The sequence below is a fragment of the Hirundo rustica genome, chromosome 3 (assembly GCF_015227805.2).
Source record: "Hirundo rustica isolate bHirRus1 chromosome 3, bHirRus1.pri.v3, whole genome shotgun sequence".
Lineage (NCBI taxonomy): Eukaryota > Metazoa > Chordata > Aves > Passeriformes > Hirundinidae > Hirundo > Hirundo rustica.
In genome coordinates, this window is record NC_053452.1 from 86,684,860 (window position 1) to 86,709,447 (window position 24,588).

General features: G+C 37.0%; 1 protein-coding gene across 7 annotated transcripts in view; it reads right to left on the bottom strand.

The window, feature by feature from the left end:
• SMAP1 (small ArfGAP 1) overlaps window positions 1-24,588 on the bottom strand; it is a 98,401-nt gene that overhangs the window by 37,337 nt on the left and 36,476 nt on the right. For 4 of the 7 annotated variants that reach the window (XM_040058328.2, XM_040058327.2, XM_040058331.2 and 1 more), the window contains exon 5: window positions 7,898-7,978. In XM_040058328.2, the coding sequence (XP_039914262.1) occupies window positions 7,898-7,978 (81 nt within the window). Of the gene's footprint in view, window positions 1-7,897; window positions 7,979-12,088; window positions 12,164-24,588 lie in introns of all 7 variants that reach the window. The other 3 variants (XM_040058325.2, XM_040058324.2, XM_040058326.2) reach the window with 1 other exon arrangement.

Genomic DNA, 24,588 nt, shown 5'->3' on the forward strand with positions numbered 1-24,588 from the left:
ACCAGAGTGAGATTAAGCACGTTCTATCTTAAGCATGGTAAAATCAAACAGAACACACAAAAGCACTTGATTGCTTCGCCCATGCTCCAATACTTGCATTATTTTAGGAAAACAAAGGAAGCCTATTATTCAAAACAAGATAAGATTTATATTTTGAGAGACATTATTTAAGTTAAAGTCTTTCTCCTCTTATCAGCTTCATCTTATCTGATCCTTATCCTTCTTTACATTCAGTTCCATGTATTGGTACCACTTAGGTAAATGCATCGTGCATTTTGTTCCTGTACATTTGATTGATTGTACATAATCTCCTAACTAGTACTGTAATTTTTATAAAACTTTTTAGATTAAATTGTATATTTGCAGTTTTAATCATGCATGGTCCTGTGGTTTCAAATGTCTCAGAATGTATTTTTTCTAAAGACAGCATCCACCAACAAGGAAGGCTGATTTAGTACGTGCTTACTTAAATTACTTAAGGCTGATTTAGTACGTGCTTACTTAAATGTGTCCACCTGATTTTCTTCAATATAGCATATGTATTTAAACAATATATTTCTTCAAATAAGCACATGTAGTGTTGTCTTAATTGTCTCAATGTCACCAGGAAAAAAGATGAAGCTTATCACAAGCTGAAAATGCCATCTGTTAATAAGTGTTATCCACTGAAACCCAAGGCAGTGTTATGTTTTGAAGCTGCATGGAGTAAAAGCAACAGAGGATCAATTTCAACTAAGCAAACTTAAAAGAGCTTTCTGCTAAAAACAGTTTGGCAAGTTAAACAAAGGCAAATTTAACCAAAGCAGCCCCTACTCTAGCTCCTTCTCGTTATTTTTACATTCTACTTGTATAGAATTTTTAAAAATTGCATTAAAATACAGTTCTGCTGCAGACCAGAGTTGAGAGGATGAAGCTAATTTAGTAAACATACACTGGGCTGAAGAAAAAAAAGTGATACCCTTCCTGAACGCTGACTCCTTTTCCAACATTAAAAAGATAAAAACTTTTTCCTTTTTTTTCTGACAAAAAAGGGGTTTCTTTCATTGCTTCTACCTGCAATATCTATTTCTTAATTTCTTTGTCTACAACTGCAAATACGTAATAAGAGCCATGACAGATTAGTTTCATTAAGTAAGACTATTTTTCATGGCAATCCTCAAACAGAAGAAGTCCTTTGTTACTTGCAAAATGAATGAATAGCACTATTTTGGGAAGAATCTAATTTGATTTGCTTTCCTCCAGATTAGCATTAAAAACAACTAAAGAACCCAAAATAATCTGATCTCTTCTGTAAGACTGAGAAGGTATGATTAGAAATGTAAAACCAGGCTGGGACAGGCCCATTGACCGTAAAATGCAGACTGAGAGAACAAGAAGCCTTAAAACTCTTCACCCTTTGTGGGGGTAGGAGGCAGGGAAACAGGTTGCCCTGTATCTTATCACATAATCCTAAATCCTGAGCTTTAATTCTTATCTGCTTAGTCTGAATTTAATAAAACAAGGCCTAAGAGTATAAATAAGACTATGCATTCAACCAGAGAGCAAAACAGGTTTCTATTTTTCTGTTCCCATGATACACATGATTTTTTGAAGTTACAATTTAAAGTAATATTTCATTTTATATAAAAATCAAAAGGAAAAGGTATTTTAAAAAGAAATCACTCAGGCAAATAATGCTAGGATGTCTAGGGAAATGTTATTACAACTGTTCAAGTGATTTAGCAAATTATCAACAATAAAGTATAAAACCAAAGAAAACATTTAGAATATTTATAATAGGATTCTGCATTTAAATTATCATTCAGGTCAATATTTGTGAATCCACTTATTCCTGTAAGTTAAAAGTAAACACTTAAACAGATCACTTTCACCAAATCGGTGTTTAGGTGGACACCAAATATTCTGCAGGCTTTCATTTCTCCCATGCATTCTTACAGAGCTACTCAGTTTTAAAGAAGTGAAGAACACTAAAACACTATTTGGTCCAACTCATTTCTCCTTGTACAGAATTATTAGGATGATAATTTGTAATAATTTGGATAAGCAAATTACATCCCTGAGAAATTAGGGGGACTGATAGTTCCTCTTGCATTAATTGTCCAGGCAGGTTGATTTCTGTGGGAGTTTTAGCTGTCTTAGGGAGAAAACAAACACACCATCCTAACAAGCTATGTTAAGTTCTTCCTGTTTGGTTAAATGACATATTATTGTCCCTATATGAAGGGGAAAGGCTGCTAGTATGACTTGCCCCCACTTTTGAGGGGTTCTCCAGTTCATTTTAAATACAAATAAACCAATGTCTGTACCTCTGAAATACAGGCCATCTGGTGCTGCCTGGTACCAGCTGACTCAGAGGCGGCAGCTCACTGTTACTGCCAAGTTTAATCTGCAAATTTAGTCTTCATTTTGGGGAAGAAAAACAGCATTTGATATACTACATTGAAAAAATAACCTCCAACTGACCCATTCCTGTCACTTGAAATAACTTTATACAAAAACAAGAGCCAGTTTCAAATTCAAAATGCAATACAATAAAACAAACTAACTCATAGTGTCATATTGAACTCCAGTTAATCAAGTGTAACTGCTGCAGTCCTTCAGAACCATTCATCATCCTGATATGTTCAGCAGAATGAAAAAATCTTTGAGTGTTGATATTAGTTTGCAAATGCACAAGTACTTAGTGGAAAAAACAGCAGTTTGTTCTTTATATCCTAACCATGTAACTTTACTGTCCCAGTACAACACAATCTTGTCTTAAAGGGGTTTACTTCCATAACTTAGATGGTCCTCAACATGCAGTATTTTACAGCAAAAACATCACAATATTTTCATGACAGTACTCAACTCATGTGAAACCTCTAAACTAAACAGTGGAGAAAGCTACACAGTGCTGAATCCAAACACTTCCAAAGCATTCAGTGTCATAAGACTTAGCTGAACTTTCTAATTTTGGATATTAGAAATACTTACCAAGTTTTCCATGGACAGTTTTCCAAATAACTTCTGGCTTAATTCCGAGTTGTTAGCACTGCTGCACACCATGTTTCCTTTCTTTAAAAATTAGACTACATAAAAAGTTGAACCCTACAAAAATCTGAACATTTAGGCACATGAATTTTCTTTTTCTTTACTCTGGGAGCACTCCAGAGCCTCACAGCATCATACCTAGTGATGCCTTTTTTATTTGAATTTGTACTGCAGAAGTACAAAAACAAATATGTCTTGAAAAACCAAACAGTCCTGATTGCTCTGACATTCAAGAAGTCATTCACACAGCTCAGCCCAACTTCTCTGTTCTAAGTAGCGCAAAGCAAATGCCTTTACTAAAAATGAAATATTATTCCTTATAATCTTTGATTGCTTGTGAACAGTATTCCTCAGCTCACTCTGCAGCTCTTGTTTATCCTTGGGGCACAGTCTCCCCAGTTCACACAGTGGCCATGTCCCAGCCATGCCCCTGACTGCTCAGCCCAAATGACCTAAATGCACCTCATCTACTTTTCTGTGTTTCCTCTCAGTGGAAAACAGGTACAGGCAGGTGGAGTGCACACAGAACCTGCTCCAACCTGCTGCATGAAGAATAGCGTGGAGCTTACCTGAAGTGCTCCTCTATGCTCCAAGGAGAAACTTTACCTGAACTATCTACACAGGTTAAATTTGATTTCAGAAAACTGCTATGAGGCTTTGAGAGCTCTCTCATGCACAAGTAGAATATTTATACTATATACTGTTTTTTTAATTACCAAATGATTCTAAATTGAACACATCCAATTACTCAAGGATGAACAAAAATTCTACTCATGCTAGAAATAGAAAAGTAGTTTACTCTGTTCCTGAACAGAGAACTCATTCAGTCAGCTTAAGCAGAAAAGAAAGGAAAAAAAAAGAAAATCATGGCAGATTTGGGAAATTTCACTACCTTCAGTTGTGCAGAAGAGTAATTAATAAGAAGGGAAAGCTCCTCAACAGCTGATGAAACGGCAGGCAGGATGATGAAGTTTAAAAATGCCTAGCCCAAGTCTATCTGCTTTTTCCTGCCTATAAATTAAAGATTTTCTTATCTAACGACCAACAAAAACATGTTTGGTGGCCAAACTACAGACGTCTTTCCCCTCTCCATTAACAAAATGCACTCTTATAACATGAGATTTACTTTTTTAGGCAATTTAAAAATCTCTTAATCTTTATTGTCTGTACAGAACATGTAAAACTTGCTTTCACTACATTACAGTCTGTCTTATGCTATTATCCTGCTGTTGGCCCATAGGAAACGTTAAGAAGCAGACAATTAGCTCAGTTTGATTATTTATTCCTACAATTCAACACATTTTTTGTATTGCTAAAATTTGCACTTCTGCTGCTTGCAAACAAGCTGGGCTTTGAGTGAACATGTCAGCTTCAAAAAACCTGGCCCCAGTTTTCATGTCATGAAAAACTAGAAAATAATTGTTACAGCAGTATTCTTCAGTTATTTTTCCTGTTTCTCCAAAGTAACTGTAAGGATAAGGTCTTTTAGGCAGAAGCACTAAGGAAACTTGAGATCTGCAATTGTGGAAATAGCATAGGGAGAAAGGGAAGACAGATTCTGGGTAACTCATGCAGGTTTCTTAACTTCCTTCAGTTAGACTGAAAAAAACGTTACAGCTGCCAGTAGCTTGGCAATGTCATGTTTTTTATTAAGAGTTCTGCACATCTGATGTGGAACATCTCATTGTTGGCTGCTTCTAATATAATGCTAATCACTGGACTAGACTCAATCAGTAGCTGACATAGTAAGATCCTGCTGTACTACAAATTACCTAGTAATCTCATCAGAGTAAGTGAACAGCCCAGAAAGAGTCAAACAAGCATCCTTGCTACTCACTACTCTGCAGTAAATCTCTCTGATCTTGAGGAAATTCTACACTACATCTGAACTCTCCGATGTGAATACTCACAAAAAAATATTTCCCCCAAAAACCACATCAAGCACATTGCAATTCTTTACTGAAAAGCAATTTCAGTAAGAAAAGTCACTATTATTAAATCAGTTAAAAGGTGATGCTCTTTGTTTATTAAAGCATGATAGTCGACAAAGTATATTTTATGCCGTAATTATCTGACACATTAATGCAAAATTGGGATCACAAGCTTATTAAAGCAATGCTAGAAGCTTTCAGTAATATTTGAAAATGCAAAAGAAGTCATGCTAGAAATTTAGCTTGCTAAAGGCTAAGGATCAGTTAGTGACAGGATGTATTTAGTGACAAGAGAAACTCTCAAATGGATGTAGGAGCAAATTAGTCAGCTCTACGAAGCACAGATAAGAACATGAGAATTGAATGTGAACATTCTAAATTTTTAGGATGCATATTCTTGTTTTAAGAGCTAAGAAATTTAATCTCAACAAAAGATAAAAACGAAGTTACTAGGAACTGAAGACTTGTAGGAGTAAATGACACTTGAGAATAGATAAGAAGTTTTCTCTAGATTCATCTTTTTATCAGTTTAAGTTCTCCAGTTTTTTCTATCCTTACTGATTCTTCTATAGGATAGCTAAAACACTGCTTGAATTACCTTAATCTAAAAGAAGTCTCAAAATTGTGACAGAACTGCCAACTGCTTGCTCACATCTTTCTAATTCATTATCTTTCCAAGCCTGGAATAACTAGACTAGAGATAAAACATCCTTGTAGTAAAGGCAACCAGTGAGTTTACATGTGAAGTGTGCAGATTCCTGTGTTTCCTCCTCCAGGAACTCAGAAAAATAACCATCTACTGCTTGATTTCATTGCTGAAAACATGATGCATAGTATAGTCAAGATGCCTGCACTCCCCTGCTGATTCAAGATGCAATATTTAAAAGATCCTGTAGCCAGTCTCTACCTGGATGTGAAGTGTATCAGTATTACTGAAATGCTAATGTTTATCAGCTCCCTAAAGCAGAATCACACCACAAAAGCAACAATGTATTATTCCATGTATGAAAATAAAAACATTCGGTTTTCTACCTCACCAACACAACAGCAGAAACAAATATATGATACAGCTCTCTTTTATTCGGACTACTGAACACAACTACTTTAAAAATATATAAAGTTAACAGTCTAAATGCAGTTTATTTTGAATGAATGATCCTTTAAAAGCCCAAGCTTGAAGAATGTCTTAAATTAAAAAGATGACACACAGATGAGTTCCATTTGAGCAGTCAGTGCTGACAGATTAATAAGGAAATAAAATATGCTGCAGTACTTCAAACATTCTGCAGCTGTTACAATGGCATTATTATCTAATACAGATATATTTACCAAATTCCACATTTCATAGTACCAGCATTTAAAATCAAAATACTTATTATTATTTACATAATCATTAACTGGTAATCTAATGACTTTTCAAATGTAAATCTAATCAGTGGCATTAGAATTGGTTTTAATTTCAAGTGGTAGGATAATCCCTCAGCTGTAACTATGCTCTGCTGCCACTTCCCCTCACTTAACCAAATATTCCCAGCCACATAACGAGGTGCATGTATCCTTACAAAGGGAAACCCTCTCTCCTAGTCCTAAAATAGATCTTTGGGGTCTAGAAAGTTAATGTTTCCAAACCACAGCAATGTTTTTAGCCTTTATAACTAAAGTATACTATTATAAGGACCAAAATAAAACATTTAACTTGGCTGGACACCCAATAAAGCTTCAGTAAACAACAAGTCTAATGTTTTTATTGTCATCCATAAACTTACTTGAACCTTGTACCATATCAATAATAATAGCTTGGTGAAGTTTCACAAATTATCCTAACAAAACCTATTTCTGCACAAACTCATTCCGAACTTGCTTTCTAATTTAAGAAAAAATATACTTGTATTGGGGAAGGGCTTCCCCTGCCCCCCGCTCCAAGTATGCATGCATATTATTTTTGTATCTTGTTTTATTATGTAAAATGAAAAAATACTCTATTTGAAAACGGAATTAGAAACACATATGCAATCATAGTCTCTGAACACAAAACATTTCTCATAATTGTGACACAGCACTGTCAGGGAATAAACTGACAGATGGAGGCTCCAATGCATTCTGCAGACTGCACTACAGACCTGAACTTATTAATGGATTCATAAGATCTGAGAGATAACATCTGTATTAAAAGAAATGAATATATTTAATACTAAAATTACCCATTTCATTTTTATTTAATAGTAACTCTCCAAAGAAGTGCACATGAAATTTTAATTGTATATACATTGCTAAGGCTGCTCATTATGCTTTAACATAGCTGTGAAAAGAAGCACCTTAAGTTGTTCGCTTGCCATGTTTTGTGACGTTATCTTAGTTGCAAATTTTCAAGTTACTTAGTGCTACTAATTAAATTCTATAGATTATACATTTATGCTTAAAATGGATTCATTTATGAAAGACAGTATTAGATGATAATACAGGACTCCATCAAACATACAATTTTCTGTGCAAGAATAGCAGTGGTCCATGACCCTGAGGTTAGCTCAGCTGGTCAGAGCATGGTGCCACCAACACCAAGATTGGTGGGTTCAATCCCCATACGGGCTGTGCACCCAATAGCTGGACATGATGATCCTTGTGGGTCCCTTCCATCTCAAGACTGTTCTGTGATCTTAAAAACCTTAATTAGATTTATGGTCTGAGACTAAACTTTAACAAAGCTTAACCCATTTCCTTCCTCCTAAACACATTCCTCATCGTATGGTCAACCAACCTTTCTATGCAAGCAACAGCACAAGCAAACAATTCATGTGGATTAACCAGATTACAACTCTCATGTTGGAATGCTGGGAATATATATGCATACACACATTAATTTTTTCCCCAAAATCTCTAAACATATCTAATACTTTGTGCTATTTTTAAATAACTGGAAAAAAAGAAAGTCTTATTACCTTTTCAGCTGTTAACTGTTTTGATGGTTTTTCTGATTCTCTCTCTCTCTTTTTCTCTTCTTTCTTTTTTTCTTTTTCCTTCTGCAAAAAGAAAAAGAATTTAGCTAGTACTCAATTTGCAAACGTATTGACTGTCTACAGCCATACCACTATAAACAGAGATCTTTGGTTACTCCCTTTTAAATCAGAGTTTATGCTTCTATCTGCTCTCCTTCCTGAAGTGACTCATTTTGCTCAAATACTAATACTAAAAATACTATAACTTTTAGATTAAATTCAAGAAATTCACTTTTTCACCTGCTCATCTGCTTTTCTGCTTAATAAGCAGAAGAAAAAAAGAACCAGTATTGCTTCTCCTAAGCTAAGTAGAGCTAAAGAGAAAAAAAAAATCTACAAGCGTAAGTAAAAACATCTACAAGTGTAAATACCTGTTAACTTTGATAGTCTCTGCCACTGAGATGGTTATCAGCTGCTTTGACCAAGGAACTAGACTAAGGTAAAGTGCATGCTGCTTTCTGCAGAAAGGTACTAATTTTTAAAAGATAATCCAGTAGTCTTAAAAAATACTCCTGAACATAAAAAAGTTGACTTGGGCCATATGACAGGCCAGCTGACTCATGAGACACTACATTGCTCCAGAAAGTGAATATAAAGATCCCTTTACTTTGAATTAATCATAATGACATCACAGAAATTTCTTCACTTTAGTTTCTAATGAAGGAATGTGCCAAAATTACTGACCCATCTGATTGAAGCAAAGCACAAAATATTCCTTAAGGAATAACATGAAGATACATACTTTCTAGGTTAGCAATTGCTTTGACCAAGTGTTAGTCTGCCTGCATTTACCTTGTACAACTACAGCGCAGCACCAGTGAGTATATTTGAACACTAAATGGATAAAACAAGGGTTCACCATCTGGAATAAAGACAGTGAAACAGTAGCACCTAAATGTTTTTTAAGCCATTAGACTTGTACCCATTTGTTCAAAGCTTCAAAGCAGCCTTGTTTCAGAAAACACTATTGTTTACAAGTTTCCCAATATTAGGAGGAAGGTTGAGAGGCTGGATCTGTTCATGCAGCTCCAGTATTAAAAATAAAAGATACTAGTTTGTGTCAGTAAGAAATGTTTGTGGTTTTTTCTTTTTTTTTTTTTTCCTTAATACTCAGTATATACAATTAATTTTTTTTTATAGCATGGCATTTACTTAATATAGTTCTAACACTCAGATGAAGGGGTTTTCTTGCTGGTGTTTTTTGGTTTTTTTTAATGGAGGTGACTGGGCACAGGAGGATCCAAGTAACACATTCTTCAAAAATTCCAGTAATCCATTTTCAAACCTTTCACTAAATTTATAAGATGGATTGGGGCTACCCAAGTCCCAACTAAACCATGTGAATTATTTCATCAGGCATTAACCTGAACTCTCTGTTCCTGGATAATTAGACTACCACACCAAACACCTGCTTACAAGCAACAGAAAGCAACGACCACAGTCATGAAACCCCAGTAGGAGGATTTGGAACATCAGTTTTGATGGAAAGAAACAGAGACCAACTTAGATTTCACTGAATATAAGAACACAAAAGTGAACACAGTGGTCCAAACTAGAGGCCTTGCCAATACTGTATCTCACCAGTGGTAGCACAAGGTGTTCAGGAAATGTCTGTATGACTGGAACAAGTATAGAGCAGTATTTTATTCTGAGGTCACATAATAACCTGAGACTTACAGTCTTACTGAACTAGGATTACAAATGCATAGCCATGCCTTTCAATGAAGCTCAGCCTTTCTTCCATTACTGTTTCAGTGACCCTAGTACCAACCTGCATTCTAAAAAATACAGAAATTACACCGTCAGAGCAACAGCTTTTTGAAAAGTCTTTCATTTTCTGTTCCCACATCCCATTCCAACCTTCTCAAGTTGAATAATTTAAATAAACATAATCTTCTCTCCCACTGAAACTTAGATGACTGCATCAAAAGAAGTGTGACCAGCAGGTCAAGGGACATGATTCTACTCCTCTGCTCTCTTTCACAGACCCTTCCTCTGCATTTGGGGCCTCCAGCAGCAGAAGGACACGGACCCACTGCAGCCCAGAGAAGGGCCACAAAAATGGCTGGTGGCTGGAATACCTCTCTCTGAAGACAGGCTGAGAAAACTGTGGTTGTCTGAGTCTGGAGAAGAAAGAAGACTCCAAGGACACTTTATAGCAGTCTTCCTATAGTAGTAACTAAAGTAGGCTTCAGGAACAATGGGTAAGGGCTCTATCAGGACAGTGACAGGAGAAGGAGGAATGGCTTTAAACTGAAAGAGAGCAGGTTTAGATTAGATACTGGGAAGAATTTCTTCACTGTGAGGATGGTGAGGCACTGGAACAAATTGCCCAGGGAGGCCGTGGATTCCCCATCCCTGTCAGTGTTCAAGGCCAGGTTGGATTGGGTTTTGAGCAACCTGGTCTAGTAGTCTATGGATCCCCATAGCAGGGGGTTGGAACTCAAACCATTCTATGACTCTACAATTCTATGATTTGATTTCTCTCCTCCCGGGAAAGGTTGTTTGAAGTGTCGTGTAAGTACTCTTACTTTTCAATCACAGTACCTTAAATTTCCTTGAATACATTTAAGTGAAAGCAGGATTAAAATTTTTTGCATTTTTTTCAGTATGTCCTTATTTCCAGCTTTACTACAACATTTTTAAAGTATATTTTGTCAAAGAAACCTCACTTCTGGAGTAAAAAGTATCTGGAAACATTTATTTTCCAGGACTTCAAGAACAAGGAGAGTGTGCAGCAAGTTTCATATGGCAAACACTCCATAAAGATGACCAAATATAAATATATGCCTCTTATTGCCCTTAACAAATCTCTGAAAGCTTAATAGTGAATATATTAAGACTTAAAATAAACTTTTCTCCCATGTTTCTACCTCCACACCTCAAAGAGTATACAGAAACAGTCTTGATTCCCAGCAACTTTATTTTCATTCATTTAAATTTCACTGCGGACTTGAAAACCCGCAAGTCCTTCATCTTCACACTTCCTGATTCCAATATTCTGCTTCAGCTCCATTAGATAAAAATGAATTCAGACTAAATAAAAACATTTCTCAGATGTTGCATTCATGCCAGAACTTCAACTCAAGTGCTTCATTACTTGCAAAAGCAGTCAAAAAGCATTATGAAGATAATAAAATTAAATTGACTTTATATTGGTCTTAAATTCTAAGCAAAGATTATTAAATTTTTTTCCAAGTTTCATTTCTTATAACATGGCATACTAGTTACTCAGAAGAACTTTCAAATGTGAAGGCACCAATAGAGGCAGATAAGAAAGTAAAGGCAAGTTTTATTCTTAGTGACTGCTGCTACTCCTGGTACAACTTAAAACACATGACAAATTCAACAAGGCTTGTGGTCTTAGTCCACATGACACTGTCATTTAAATTTTAATTAATGTTTCAATATAGCTGAGCTAAAATAGTTTCTAACTTCTCTCCAAATTTTCTGTATTTAGAAGGAAAAAGCTTGATTTATGTTCACATCATAAATTATTTAATATACTGTATAGTCTCAATTCAGAATGAAGTATCCAAAAGAATCTAACACTGGACACTGACATTCTAAAAATGCATTTTATTATTGTTGCAAATTGTGACAAGTTTATATAAATGATGCCTCATCTACTACTTGCTTGTTTTTCAAAGACCCATCTAAAAAGTAAATGTGTTAGCACACACACATATCCCAGCCAGAAGAGATGTTAAAACCAGTATGAGTCAAATTAATTCTATATTTATCTCCAAGGAGAATTAACAAAATGGCTGGAACAATACCTATAATTTAGAATCTGGAACAAGCAAATAATACCAAAAAAAAATCAGAAATTATTTCTGATGAGACAGGACAGTATCACTCATGCCCATTAGCTGGGAATTAAGTGGGTTTTCCACAGTTTTGTGACACTAAATCCGAAGATAACCAGAATTTTGACATACAAACACCAAGAGGTAACAACCACACATATACTTTGCAGCTGTATTGGCTCTTTTCATTTAGCTAGTCCAAGAAAAAAGGAGAGACATATTTCAAATGCATGATGTATTAACAGCAATTCAAACTCTCAAGTTAGCTCAGTGACATTTGTGCAAAGCAGTAACCTGATAAGAGTTACACCCAAAACCAATATACCTCTGCTTTGCTCTTCTCAGCAGCAGCTTGCAGAGAAGGAGAAGATGCCAAAGGCTGAGCAGCATCAGATGATATCTGTACAAAACAGAGGAAAGAAATGAGAAAGAAAATAAGCAAGAACAGCTGGGAAGGGAGACAGCAGAGGCCACTGAGAGACATGATTTTCATTCCTTTTTTTTTTTCATTTTTAAATTTTTTTTTTTAATTATCTTGGTGGTGGTGGTTGCACAACATAGAAGAAACATAAAAAAGAGACAAAGGGTTGCGGGTTTTTTTTCTGAGTAAGTTAAAGGAAATGTTTCAGGTGGGAAAGTGTGACTTATAATGAAATTCACTAGGACAGAATATAAGAAAATTAACCTGGATAAGATCATATCAAAGGCTTAAGAAAAATAATTAGGTTTCATCCATTGTTCAATTTTTATCCAGTGTAACACTACTGAAATATTAATGTCCTGAAGCATGAAGGCAGACTGTCCCAGAGGAGGGGGAGAAAAGACAGTGCCTTTGTTCTTGTTCAATGTAACTGAATATTTTTATTAAGAGGAATGCAAAATAACTCTGAAAGTTACACATTAATTAAAGTTCTAATTAACTCTTCTCTAAGAGCACTCCAAGTACATAAAGCGCTCAGGGTTAATATAAAGCCACATCTTAGCAGCAGGTTGAAGGATCTCAGACAAGTCACACTTCTTTTCTGGGAACTGGTATGTAAAATTGCTATTAAGACCACCAGACTTCCAGAAGTCTTCAAAAGGTATAAGTTAAATGTGCAACAGATACAGTTTGCTCAAAAAAATAGGATTTCTCTAAAGAAACCTTCATTCATCTTCCTATCCAATTTTTTTATGCATAGCTGATCACTTTAATGGAAACACTAGCTTTCTATTCCCCTTATTATAAAAATGCAACTGAAATACATTTTCCAAATATGGAGAAGATCTTCAGAGCTACAAAGCTGACACTTCTACACTGTTTTGTATCGCCTCTATTATCTAGAAGGAAAACTTAGAAATAAATGAAGCTATAACAGAGTAGGTCATTATGTTGGACCAAAATAAGCAATTTAAATGACATGTTTTTATTTAGTTTAAAAAAAGTAGCTTGCACTACATGGATAGAAAAGCTGATAAAAAACCCCATCATATCTCATGTCTAAATATTGCCTATTTCTTACAGAAAATCCTACCAGTTTCTTTATTTATACAGCTAGAATATTAATAGAATTTACATATTTAGAATTTTTACAAAGTCAGAAACTATGTCTATGCTGGAAGGTGGTGCAGAGCTGCAGGAAAGGTTTTTATAAGGTTTAATTTTAAAACCAAATTTTACCTGCAGAAATGTGAAACAGAATTCTCCTTTTTAAATTTACTGTTTTAAAATCCTTGGGTTATTAGCAGAGTTATGGATACACCTGCTGCAATGATGCAGTTTCACAAACAGTAGCATTCCGCTGCTGTAGGAACATTGGGATACTGTTTATTCCAAATGCACCACATTGTAACCAAATAATGTCAGAAAAATTATTAGGTAACTACACAATATATTGAACTATGTACTCCAACATCATGTTCTGAGTTTTCAATTGAGTAAAAATGTAACAAATCATCTCAGGTATACTTTCAAGGTGCTAACAAGTGGAATTTTTAGTTTGGATTTGGAGTTTTTTTCATTCTTTTGTATACTTCGGATTTTAGGAGAATTTAAGCTTGATAGTTCTCACAGGTGAACAGCAGGTAACGGCTACTCGCCACACAGAACAAGGAAAGCAGAATTTCATTTGGGGGCTAGGGGGAAAATCAGCACTGTACGTATTCATCAATTTCCATCCTCCCATAATAGTTCTCAAGCTTCAAATCCTCTTCATAATATAAAGGATTACCTAACCTAGAAGAAGGTAATCCTATGAAGGCCTGAAAGCAATTATTATAGTTTTGCCAATCAAGTAATGGAATCATAGAACCAACGAAGAAGTGTCATGCAAGCCATGAGACAGAGCGAAAAGCAGTCACTGTCTAGCCTGAGATACGGAACAGGATGTACAAGTTGAGAAATGCCCAAGCATAATGTTTAAAGACAATCAGCATCACTACAACCACTTCAGGCAAAAAAGAGCACTTGAAAGCACACTTCTCACAGGCAAATATTCAACTAAGCAAGAGAGCAAAAGACATATGACTGAAGCTAATCTTTGAGAGAAAACACATTACAGTGCATAAAGAACAGATTAAGTTTATATAATGAAAGCAACAGTGTAAGGTTGAGCTGCTGAACAGCTTTATCACCACTGCATTGTGTTGAATTTATCTACCAGTCTGCAACAGATAAGAAAAGCTAAATGAAAAAAATCAAATCAAAATGAGTGGCTAGACAAAGCTAAACACGTAAATATTGTCTACCTAGAATTTTTCAAAAACTTTGACGTCATTTTCCAGAGCATTCTCCTGGAGGAACTTGCTGCTCATGGCTTAGGCAGGTGCACTATTCCTTGGGTACACACAGGCTGGGTAGCTGGACCCAGAGAGCAGTCGTGAATAAAGTCACAACCAAAGAGTGGCTGGTCACTAGCAGGGTTCCCCTGAGTTTAGTATTGGGGCCAGTGCTGTTTAATATCTTTCTTTATCCAGGATCTGAATGAAGGGATGGAATGCACCATTCAGTTTACAGATGTTACCAAGCTGGGCAGGAGGGCTGATCTGCTGAAGAACAGGAAGGCTCCAGAGAGGGATCTGGACAGGCTCAGTCAATGGCCCAAGGCCAACAGTACAAGGTTCAACATGATGAAGTTCCAGCTCTTGCACTTGGGACTCTTGGGGATGAGTGACTGGAAAATTGCCCTGGGGGAAAAGGATCTGGCAATGTTGGTTGACAGCCACCTAAATTTCTCCATCAAAATCCAAAAAGCAATTTCCAACCCCATTCCAGAATCCAAGTGAAAAAGCACACACTGATCTACTCTGCCAACACGTTTGCACTATGCTCGGGAAAGCAGTCACCTACAATGTCTTTGACTATTAGCACCTTAAAGTATTAAACAAAATCAGTGGTGACCTCTGTAATTAATCATACATACAGCTAGAAAAAGAATAAAGTTAGGTGATTGTGTGTATTACCAATGTACTGCAGAATGACAATTAGCATATGAGTACATAATTTTAACTTTTAAATTCAGAGGAGTTACATATTTTAATTAAGAAATTAATTAAGAATTGCCTAAAACAAAGAATGACAGCAAGGAGCTGTTTCTTAAGTTTTCACATTTCTCATTTTTCCACAAAACTTTGATCTCACTTCAGACTGGAAGACTTGCAGTCACTTAATTTTTAGCAATTCTTGAATCTCCTTCCGTTGTTTGTGCTTTGTGATTCTTCTTTAGAAAGACAATACAGCAAAACTAACCATTTTGCATAATGAAATTCAATACTCTCTTTAAAGCATCTGGTACCTTTAGTGCTGAGCAAGAAATTACATACACATGCAACAGTACTGTAAGATTTCAGTTTCACTGGTGCTCTGTAAGAAACCCTTTGGTGCATAAAAAAATATAAGACCAGAAAATAAAGAATCTGCAGATTTACAGTCCAGTTCCTGGCCCCTTTTGCATATAAATGTGTTACCTGTCCCATTTTCCTCCCTAAAACACTTCTGTATTATCTGTTATTACTTAGTGGTGGCACTGCCCAAATAATGGCACTTACCCATGCTAAGTTAACGGTTCGTGTAAAAGCAACAATACAAAGAGTAGCTGGCCCAATGTATTGCTGTAATCTGGTGACCAGACTACCATTCTAAGTAAAAAACAAGTAAGCTTTAAACAAGAACTAAATGAAGTTATTAGAAAACCACCTACAAAAACTAAGAATGATTTTACTTTAGTTTAGTTTGTACTGACATGCTTCTGATGCTACATAACAGTCATACAAACACTATCAGTCATTAAGGTGTAAGTACTTAACAAAGCACAGTTTTCATGTGTTTTTATTTGTAGTTTTTCTGAAATCCTGCATTGATGTAATGCATGTCATTATTTAGCCTTTTATTATAAAGGATTCATGTTGAAGCTTTATAAGCCTACACTAAGCTTCCATTTAAATATGAAATGCAGGGTGCTATCCTGCAGAAGATTCAAGACATTAAAGAATGAGCATGTTCTCAAACCACTCAGGAAGTCTGCAGCTGAACCAAATACAAAAGTGCCCTCGCGTGGCCAGTTTATACACACACAATATGCAGGGCAATAGCCTAAATGAAGAGGACTATTCTATTCTATTTCATTTGACAGGTTTTAAGTTTAGCAGCTACATATGTTTTTTCTTATTTCAGCAGACTTTTGACTTTATTACTATGTATCTCCAACAAATGTTGACAATACTAAAATCAGTAATTTATCCTAAAGCAGTAGCAATTATGGACTGCTAGTAGATGGATATAAACACACAAATCAATTGCCTGACATTTTTTAAAGAGGTCTATTCTTGAAATACTGAAAGAAGCATAAGAATACTAATGTACTATTAACAACACTTACCGATGAATTTTTAGAAGTTCTTAAGGCTAACTAACAAGGCATTGTTTTAAACGCGGTGGCCAGTAAAGGGCTGTGTTTTGGATTTGCACTGAATGCAGGGTTGATTAATTATAGAGATGTTTTTGTTATTGCTGAGGAGGGCTTACAAACAGCCAAGGCCTTCTTTTCTGTTTTTTACACTGATAGCCTGGTGAGGAGGTTGGGGCTGCATGGGAGTTTGGGAGGAGACATGGCCCAGATAGGTGACCCAAACTGACCTAAGGGATATTCCATATCACATGACATCATGCCCATTATATAAGGTGTGGGTGAGAAGGAGAAGAGGGACATTTAGAGTGATGCCATTTGTCTTCCTGAGTCACCATTACACATGAAATGGCTGAACACCTGCCTGCCCTTGCAAAGCAGTGAGTTAACTCCTTGTTTGGCTTTGCTTCTGTGCACAGCTTTTGCTTTCCCTATTAAGCTGTCTGTATCACAACCCACAAGTTTTCTGGCTTTTACCCTTTTCAATTCTCCTCCCAATCCTGCTGGTGGCAGAGCGAGCAGCTGCATAGCACTTGGCTGCTGACTGGGATGAAACCACAATGCTCCCCTATTCTACGCTGTAACACTGGACACCCATAAGAGAGATTCAGAGTCCCATGTTTCACAAAACAGAGCAATGGTCGGCTATGGAAGAAGCCAGTAGTAGTTCTGAACGTGCGCAGAGCTATAGGCATTTGTAACATTTACATCAGAGACACAATTACACACTGTTCTGGGAAATACAGATATGTTTAGTAGACTTGATAAAAAACATTTTTTCCCAACTCTAACCCAGAACACATGTATTGCTCACTTTTTTTTAGATTATTTTCTTCTTTCAATAATCAGCTCTTTGAGATAACTACAGACAGTTGCCATGGCTTAGTCAAATGTTGACATTGGATAAACAAAACAAATGCTTTTCATCTCTTACTGAACTGCTCTCCATCTTTTCCTGTCCAGCCTAACCAGTGTTTTCTGCATTTGTTCTAGGGAAAATTGTCTTTAGTGAGAATTTCCCTGCACTTCAGAACAATACCTTCTTTTCCCCTTAGTGCCTTGCTCTGCTGCATGCAAGATCATTTACATTTTCATGATCCATATTAAACTGGCAAGGTAGTCACTAGAGATTTCATCTTTGGCAAAGTTTTGTTCACTTGGACATAGCAACTCGTAGCAATGTGGTCCAGCTGTGTGAAGTACTCCTTGAAGTACTTATGGAAGTGGGGAAAGCAGGACCTTGTGTGTCAGAGCTACTGGGAATGCAGCTGGCTTACTGAAAATCCAGCCTGGCTTCTCCAGCTCCTTCATTTATTCATTGCTTGGCAAAGTGCTGCTGAAGGGCTTTCACTTGTGGTACTGGCATTGAGACTGGGGCAAACACTGTTTAACTTCTTCAGTAATGAGCCATGCAGTGGGGCAGAGTACAGCTTTGCCAAGGGTACAAACAGGAAGAGTGGTTCATGCACTACATACGTGTACTGCCATTCAGAGCACCACTGACAGGATGGGCCATCAGGAGTCACCTGACATTCAAAGAAAAGTGAAGACTTGTATCTGGGGAGGAATAACTCCATGCACCAGTATGGGTTCAGTATGAAGTGGATGGAAAGCAGATTTGCAGGAAAGGACCTGGAGGGGCTGGCAGACAAGCTGGACACAAGTTTGCACCATGGCCAATTCTGGGCTCACAAGCACAAGAGAGACAAGGGCACACTGAAGCCAAGTCCAGCAAAGGCACACTAAGATGATTAAAGGAGCATCTTTCAGACAAAGAAAGGCCTAGTGAGATCAGATTGTTTAGTCTGAAGGAAAGAAAACTGGGGGGGTGGGGAATGAGCAGGGAACAAAGACTAAGGCAGATAGACTGTTGCCTGTGACATCCAGAAACACGACCAAGAGGCACCGAACATAAACTGAAACACAGGAAACTCCATTGAAACATAAGAATAAATGTATTTTATTTCTTTCTTTTACTGTGGAGTGGTTGAACAGTTTGCCCAGAGAGGTCATGGAGTCTCCACCCCCGGAGACATACAAAACTCAGTTGTACACGAGACTCAACAACCTGTTCTAGGCAGCCTTGGAGCAGGATGATGTCCAAGGGTTGCTTCCAACCATAGCTATTCTGCAAATAATATAACTTAACCCATTCTAACAAAATGATCTTGAAAATAATTTACCCTCCTTTCCTTATCGCTGGCTTTAAGTCATAATTCATCCAGGGTCCCTTCTGATGATCATTGATCTTGACTAACATATTTTAAAAACACTTCCTATCACTTGATTCCAAAGTTTTTCATAGACCACCAAAAAACCCAGTAAGTTTACTGCGCTTTTGGGAGGGGTAATTCGTAACCACTCCCTCCACAATAACGACTGAATGCTTCTGAATGCTGGCTGCAATAAACTGAAATGTTCATGTGCCCTTTCATACCCCAATTTGAACATCTTAACATGCCTACCTAACATTTTAGTGCAGTAAATGTATTACAGATTTCATCTCCTTTAAGATAACTTTTTGGAAAGTGTGCCATCACAATCTCTAAGTGCACAACACATTTTAGCCAGTTGCCTAAGTTCATAGTTCTTAAATTATACACAATGTCTTAGGAAAACATGAAAAATGTAGACCCATAATTCTTTTTCTTCAGTGAACTTAAGAGTTACATGAAACTTCAGCTCCATACATAATTCACACCCTTTCTTAAATACAGAAATTTTGGTTCCTATTCTCTAAAGATTGTCAGGATGTGATAATATATTCCCATTTCATGTAGTGGAATGGATTGTTCCAGTTCATGATTTTTGAGATTTCAAGTATTTGAAATCTACTTCAGCTGAGTCATCATCTCTCCTGAATAAGGCAATTCCTATCTGCAATCTCCTATACACTTATTTTTATTAAAAGATGCAGAGATTGTTTATGATGATACCCACAGAGCTAACCTTTATCCTCACTGCTTTTCCTCATTACTTGTACTGCATAAGGGTCATTGTGTTAGTGTTGGGGGTTAGGTTCCTTCCTTTTTTTTGTCTTAGAGAATTTTTCCCCATAAGTTGCTAAGAGACTAAATGCTGGTGCTTGACCACCACAAAAGTGGAAAGTCAGGAGGGGGAAGATCACCTGAGTTTTGGGGGAGGGAAAAGGACAGGACTGGGGGAGCTGGGGGTTTGTCTTGCTCTTAGCATTGGAGAGGACGGTCAGAATACTGCTTGCTGCGGGAGGAGTCTGCTGTCAACAGAAAGTCCGGTCCTGGGAAATCTACCATCATCTGCTTGTGTGCCCAGGAAATCTGAGCCCCCTTCGGCTGCCCTGCTGGAGCTGGCCCAGCCCTGTCCAGCCATCACAGCTCCTTCAGCACTGCTCACTTTGCTGGGACATTTCCCCTCTGCCTGCCGGGGACATCCTGCTGTTCCAGCCACCAGCCCGGGAGTTTCCACCGTTCCAGCTTGGTGCTCTCAGAGTCCCAAGAGATCAGACTGCCCCGGGCTTTGTGAAACAAAGTCCCTCGAGGTTCCTGGTTCTGTTTATTATTAATGCTGTAGTTGTTGTTGCTTGTTTGCCTTGTTATACTTACTAGTAAATAACTGTTATTCCTTTCTCCATAGCTCTGCCTGAAAAGCCTCTTTAATCTTCTAAATTATAATAACTTGGAGGGAAGGGATTGGAATTCCCCATTCCTAGAGAGGCCCTGTCCCTCCCTAGCAGATACCTGTCTTTCAAACCAAGACAATTAGATAAAAAATAAACAATAGTAGAAGAAAGATTACCTTTTTACAGGTTTTATTTTACATAAAAGAGGAGGTGCTAATTTTTTTTTTCTTTTCAATTGGGAAAGTATGCTTCAAACTTGATTTCCTGAATCTCTGTGCAACTTCAGCAGTTTTTTTAACTTAGCAGCACGTAGATAGGATCAAATTCAATTATTAGGGTTGTGAACCAGAAAAAACTTCTTCAGTGCAGTCCTGTTGCTCAAGGAGTAACCCCAGCAGTTCCTACTGTATATTCTAGACAGATTTTACTGTTTCTGGAAGCTTGGTTCTAAAAATTACACATTTCCTCTTTATTTATTGATAAACTGTAATCATCTGCTTCAAATCTGAAGTCCTCTAGGCCAATAATTTTGGACTCACTAACTCCACAAAACCTAAAACACACAGGATTTTTTTTTTTTTTTCCACTTCTCTTAGTCACTGCATGTAAGATCATGAGCCTCATTAACAACTGTTCCTCCACAAAACCAGTTGCATAGCTCTGGTAAGTATCTGGGACTCAATACAGAGATTGTCAGTCAAGATGAATACTCTGTTCAGACATTACTTTCATAAAACCCCACACTCCAGAGCATTTCTCCATGGCTCATATTTGTCTCACTTATATTTACTGCAACCATTCTGAAAAATATCCATGAAGTCATTTATTTAAGCATACAAGTTCAGATTCTTGGGGAAAAGTATTTGTATAATTGTAAGCTGTACTCTTTTAAGAGTGTTCTAGAATACTTAAGCTCCTTTATTTTATTGTAATTTAGTAAGAGTCCAAAGCAAACAAAAGGTTTAACAGTCTTCAAGACTATGATGGTTACAGATTAAACTGTTCTGCACCTTTTACCTTTTAGTTCTAAGATTGCTGTATACAAAAAAAAAAAAAAAAAATCCTATGACGAACATAAAAGGATTTGCATAGGCTTGAAAGCGATGATCAAGTCAATTCTGAAGTGGAACAATATTCCTAGTTTCATGTCTGTACTACCTGAAGGACAGTTTTACCATCCAAAATCACCGCTTGCTGCTTGACCTACGGCAACAGTCTGTTGTTAACTACAGAAGCAATGCAAGCTCTCACTTGCATTGTAGAAGCCTTCAAGAATAAATGAAGCCAAACAGCACAGCATATTGCACAGGAAACTGTTCTTATTACTGTATCTTAAGGCACTATTTATAAAGATGCCCAATTGTTTCACTGCTATGTGATGCTCAATTTATTGAATTCTAAGCTATACTTTACATCATTCATAGCTTATGTATGCCTAAAAATCGAGAATGAGGTCTGGCAGAAAATTAATCCCAGGACATCAGTACTATGCTGAAGATATTTAAAATACGTTTACTTGCTAACAGCTATTGCTGCTCCTAAGCTGATTATTCAGAGAACAAAACCAGTTCTTTCCAATAAGCAATACCACATCATATGTGTTATTCACAGGACAAACATACATATATTGTTCCAGGGTATCAGCCCCTCAAGTCTTTCTGTAAATTAGCCACAAGCATGCACAGGATCTAAGCAAGAAAATGAGAATAACTATTTACTGATAACCCACTTAAAACAGCTGAGTAAACTGTGCCACACATTTAATCCTGAAAAGCGATACAGAAAAAGCATCTCACATTTTTCCAAAAATGACAGATCAGAAAACGCTGAGATAATACGCATTTTAGTAGATTTAAAAGATTTTTAAATTCAAGTTGCTTTTAATCAGCATTAGATTAGTCTAATGTATATTTGATTTCTACTTAAATGCATTATTCTATTTAAAATGCAACTAGCCAATAAAATCACAGATGCTTTTTTTGCCCACAGCTTTATTCTTCATCACTTTTCAGTGAATCATGAAAAAAAAGAATTTCATATTTGCATATTTTTAATCTGCATGTTTGATGGCACTACTGGCCTCTGCACTAGCTAATTTCATTATACTATGCAACTCTAAAAATCAAACTTAGTAATATAACAGTCTTGTTACAAAATATAAGATCCTCTATACTTAAGAATAATAAAAGATTTGCAACAAAAGACATTTGTAACTCATTGTAACAAAAGAATCCTGACGGTCAAAAACTGAACCTTGACATATACTCCTGTGCTTCAAGACACAGAATACATTCACAGAGATGTACTGGTAGACAAACTTGAAAGGCTCATGAACCCACCAAAATCACACTAAGAGAAATACTGTACTGCATGTTTTAAAATCATCCTATCAAAACAACTTTTATGCCATGGGAATAATCATGAGCAACTTGTATGAAATCTGGGAAAGCCCCTTAAATCTTTACGTGCCACCTCAGTGAAATCGCCGTATTAAAGAAAGTGACCCTTAGGCATTGCAACCCTCTTTCTGCACTTCTGCATCACCTGCTTATATCTAGAAGGGATTCATTTTACCAAAAGAAAATACATGTATGCACTTCTAACTTAAATTAGTCCTAATCCAAGCTGAAAGCATTTCCATTTCAAAGGTGATAACAAAAAAAATGTGCTAAAAAGCTCATGTGTCCCACCAAGAATACTAATTTTGATTAAAAATAGGGCACAAGGTGCTCTTTACAAAAATATGGTAATTTTCCAGAAGAGCTGGACATGGTACAGCACTGACACCCCATGGGAACAGTTCACAAGAACTGTTTTCATTCACTACTGTTCACCAAAGTATTGTACCAGCAAGTGCTTTGATGCTACCAAAACATTTGGCTGGAGCTGAAGGCTACAAGCAGGAAACTCCCCCTTTCTCCACAGCTGCCTCTCAGTTCCCAGGGAATTACATCTATCTTCTAGCAAGGTAGAAAGAGGGAAGGTGGTTCAGATGTCATTAGGACTGCAAAACAAAAGCTTTAAAAACTGTCACCAACCCCCTGCACATGGGCATGGAAAAATGCACTCCTTTCTCACTCCACACTCCTCAAACTTCCCACAGACCCCCATGTGCTGGAAGCATAGGGTAACCTCCCCTCTTCTCTGCCAACAGTACCCAGAAGCAGAAATGCAGTGTACCAGACAAGCAGGATGGAGGTTCAGCTTCAGCTTTTCCTCTTCTTCCTTGCCAGGTCCAGACCCAGTAGAAAGACAATCACTGAACACCAGCTGCAGCACTACAGGCACACGTGAGCTGGGCCAGGGCCAGAGCCAGGGAGTATAAGCAGCAGGAGCATCAGACAACAACTGCAGGCACTACGTTAGTCCAGCTCATTTAATATCATGTACTTTTAAGATCTGCCATAACTGTGACTACAGACTGTCCACCTCAAACCTGATGCTTTGTGGTCTTGAAACACAGCTGACTCTGAATGTGCACAACTCATCTGCTGCTAAAATGTTGTACCATCAGGTTTCGTTCCCAGAAAGATTACGCCATTTACACTAGCCAATGAAAGAAAAGCCCAAGTAGGAAATAAGTACTCAGCAGTAACATGTGTCTCTTCAGCTTGTCTGGATTCTATCCTTGCTGCTATGGCAGGTAAGTGATTCATCTTACTCTGCATTATGATAAAGCAAAATCTGATAATTCCTTCAAATATATTAAGGCAGGAGTGAACTGTCACATTAGATATCAAGGTTCTCTGTTTAGAAAGATCTTGAGTGTCTTTAGAACTTCTTTTAAAAGTATAATTTTAAACTGTTCTTCCTACTTTCTGTTTTGGAATAAAAGTACAGAAGGGTAACCAATTTGTAATTCAAACCACAATCGTATTTTACTATCTTAAGAGAAGCAATTTTCCCCCGTTTCATCAGTACTTAATGAAACACCCTTCTGTACTTCCCAGGGGAGCTTTTTTTTCACACTTCTAAAATGAAACCATCATTCAAAGATCCATTTTCTCAAATGGGAAATACACCATAAACTCTCATGCTTTACACCTACACTTGCACTTGTCCCTGTCAAAGTTCACTGCCTATTAAGGCAGAGTAGTAAAGCTACATGTTAGGCCATACTTAAACAAAGCAGGTACAAAGCTGTGTATGTTAAAGCATAAATACAACTATACGAAGAAAAATGTATGAACTAGATGATACATCCCAGAAACAGTTGTATCAAAAAACAAACATAACCTAACAAGACTGAACTTCAGTAAAGGTTCAAATTCTCACAACTCCTTTGCCCGAGAAACATTCACCAACTTACTGTAGTGAACACACAGCTGCAGGATTTAACAGCAG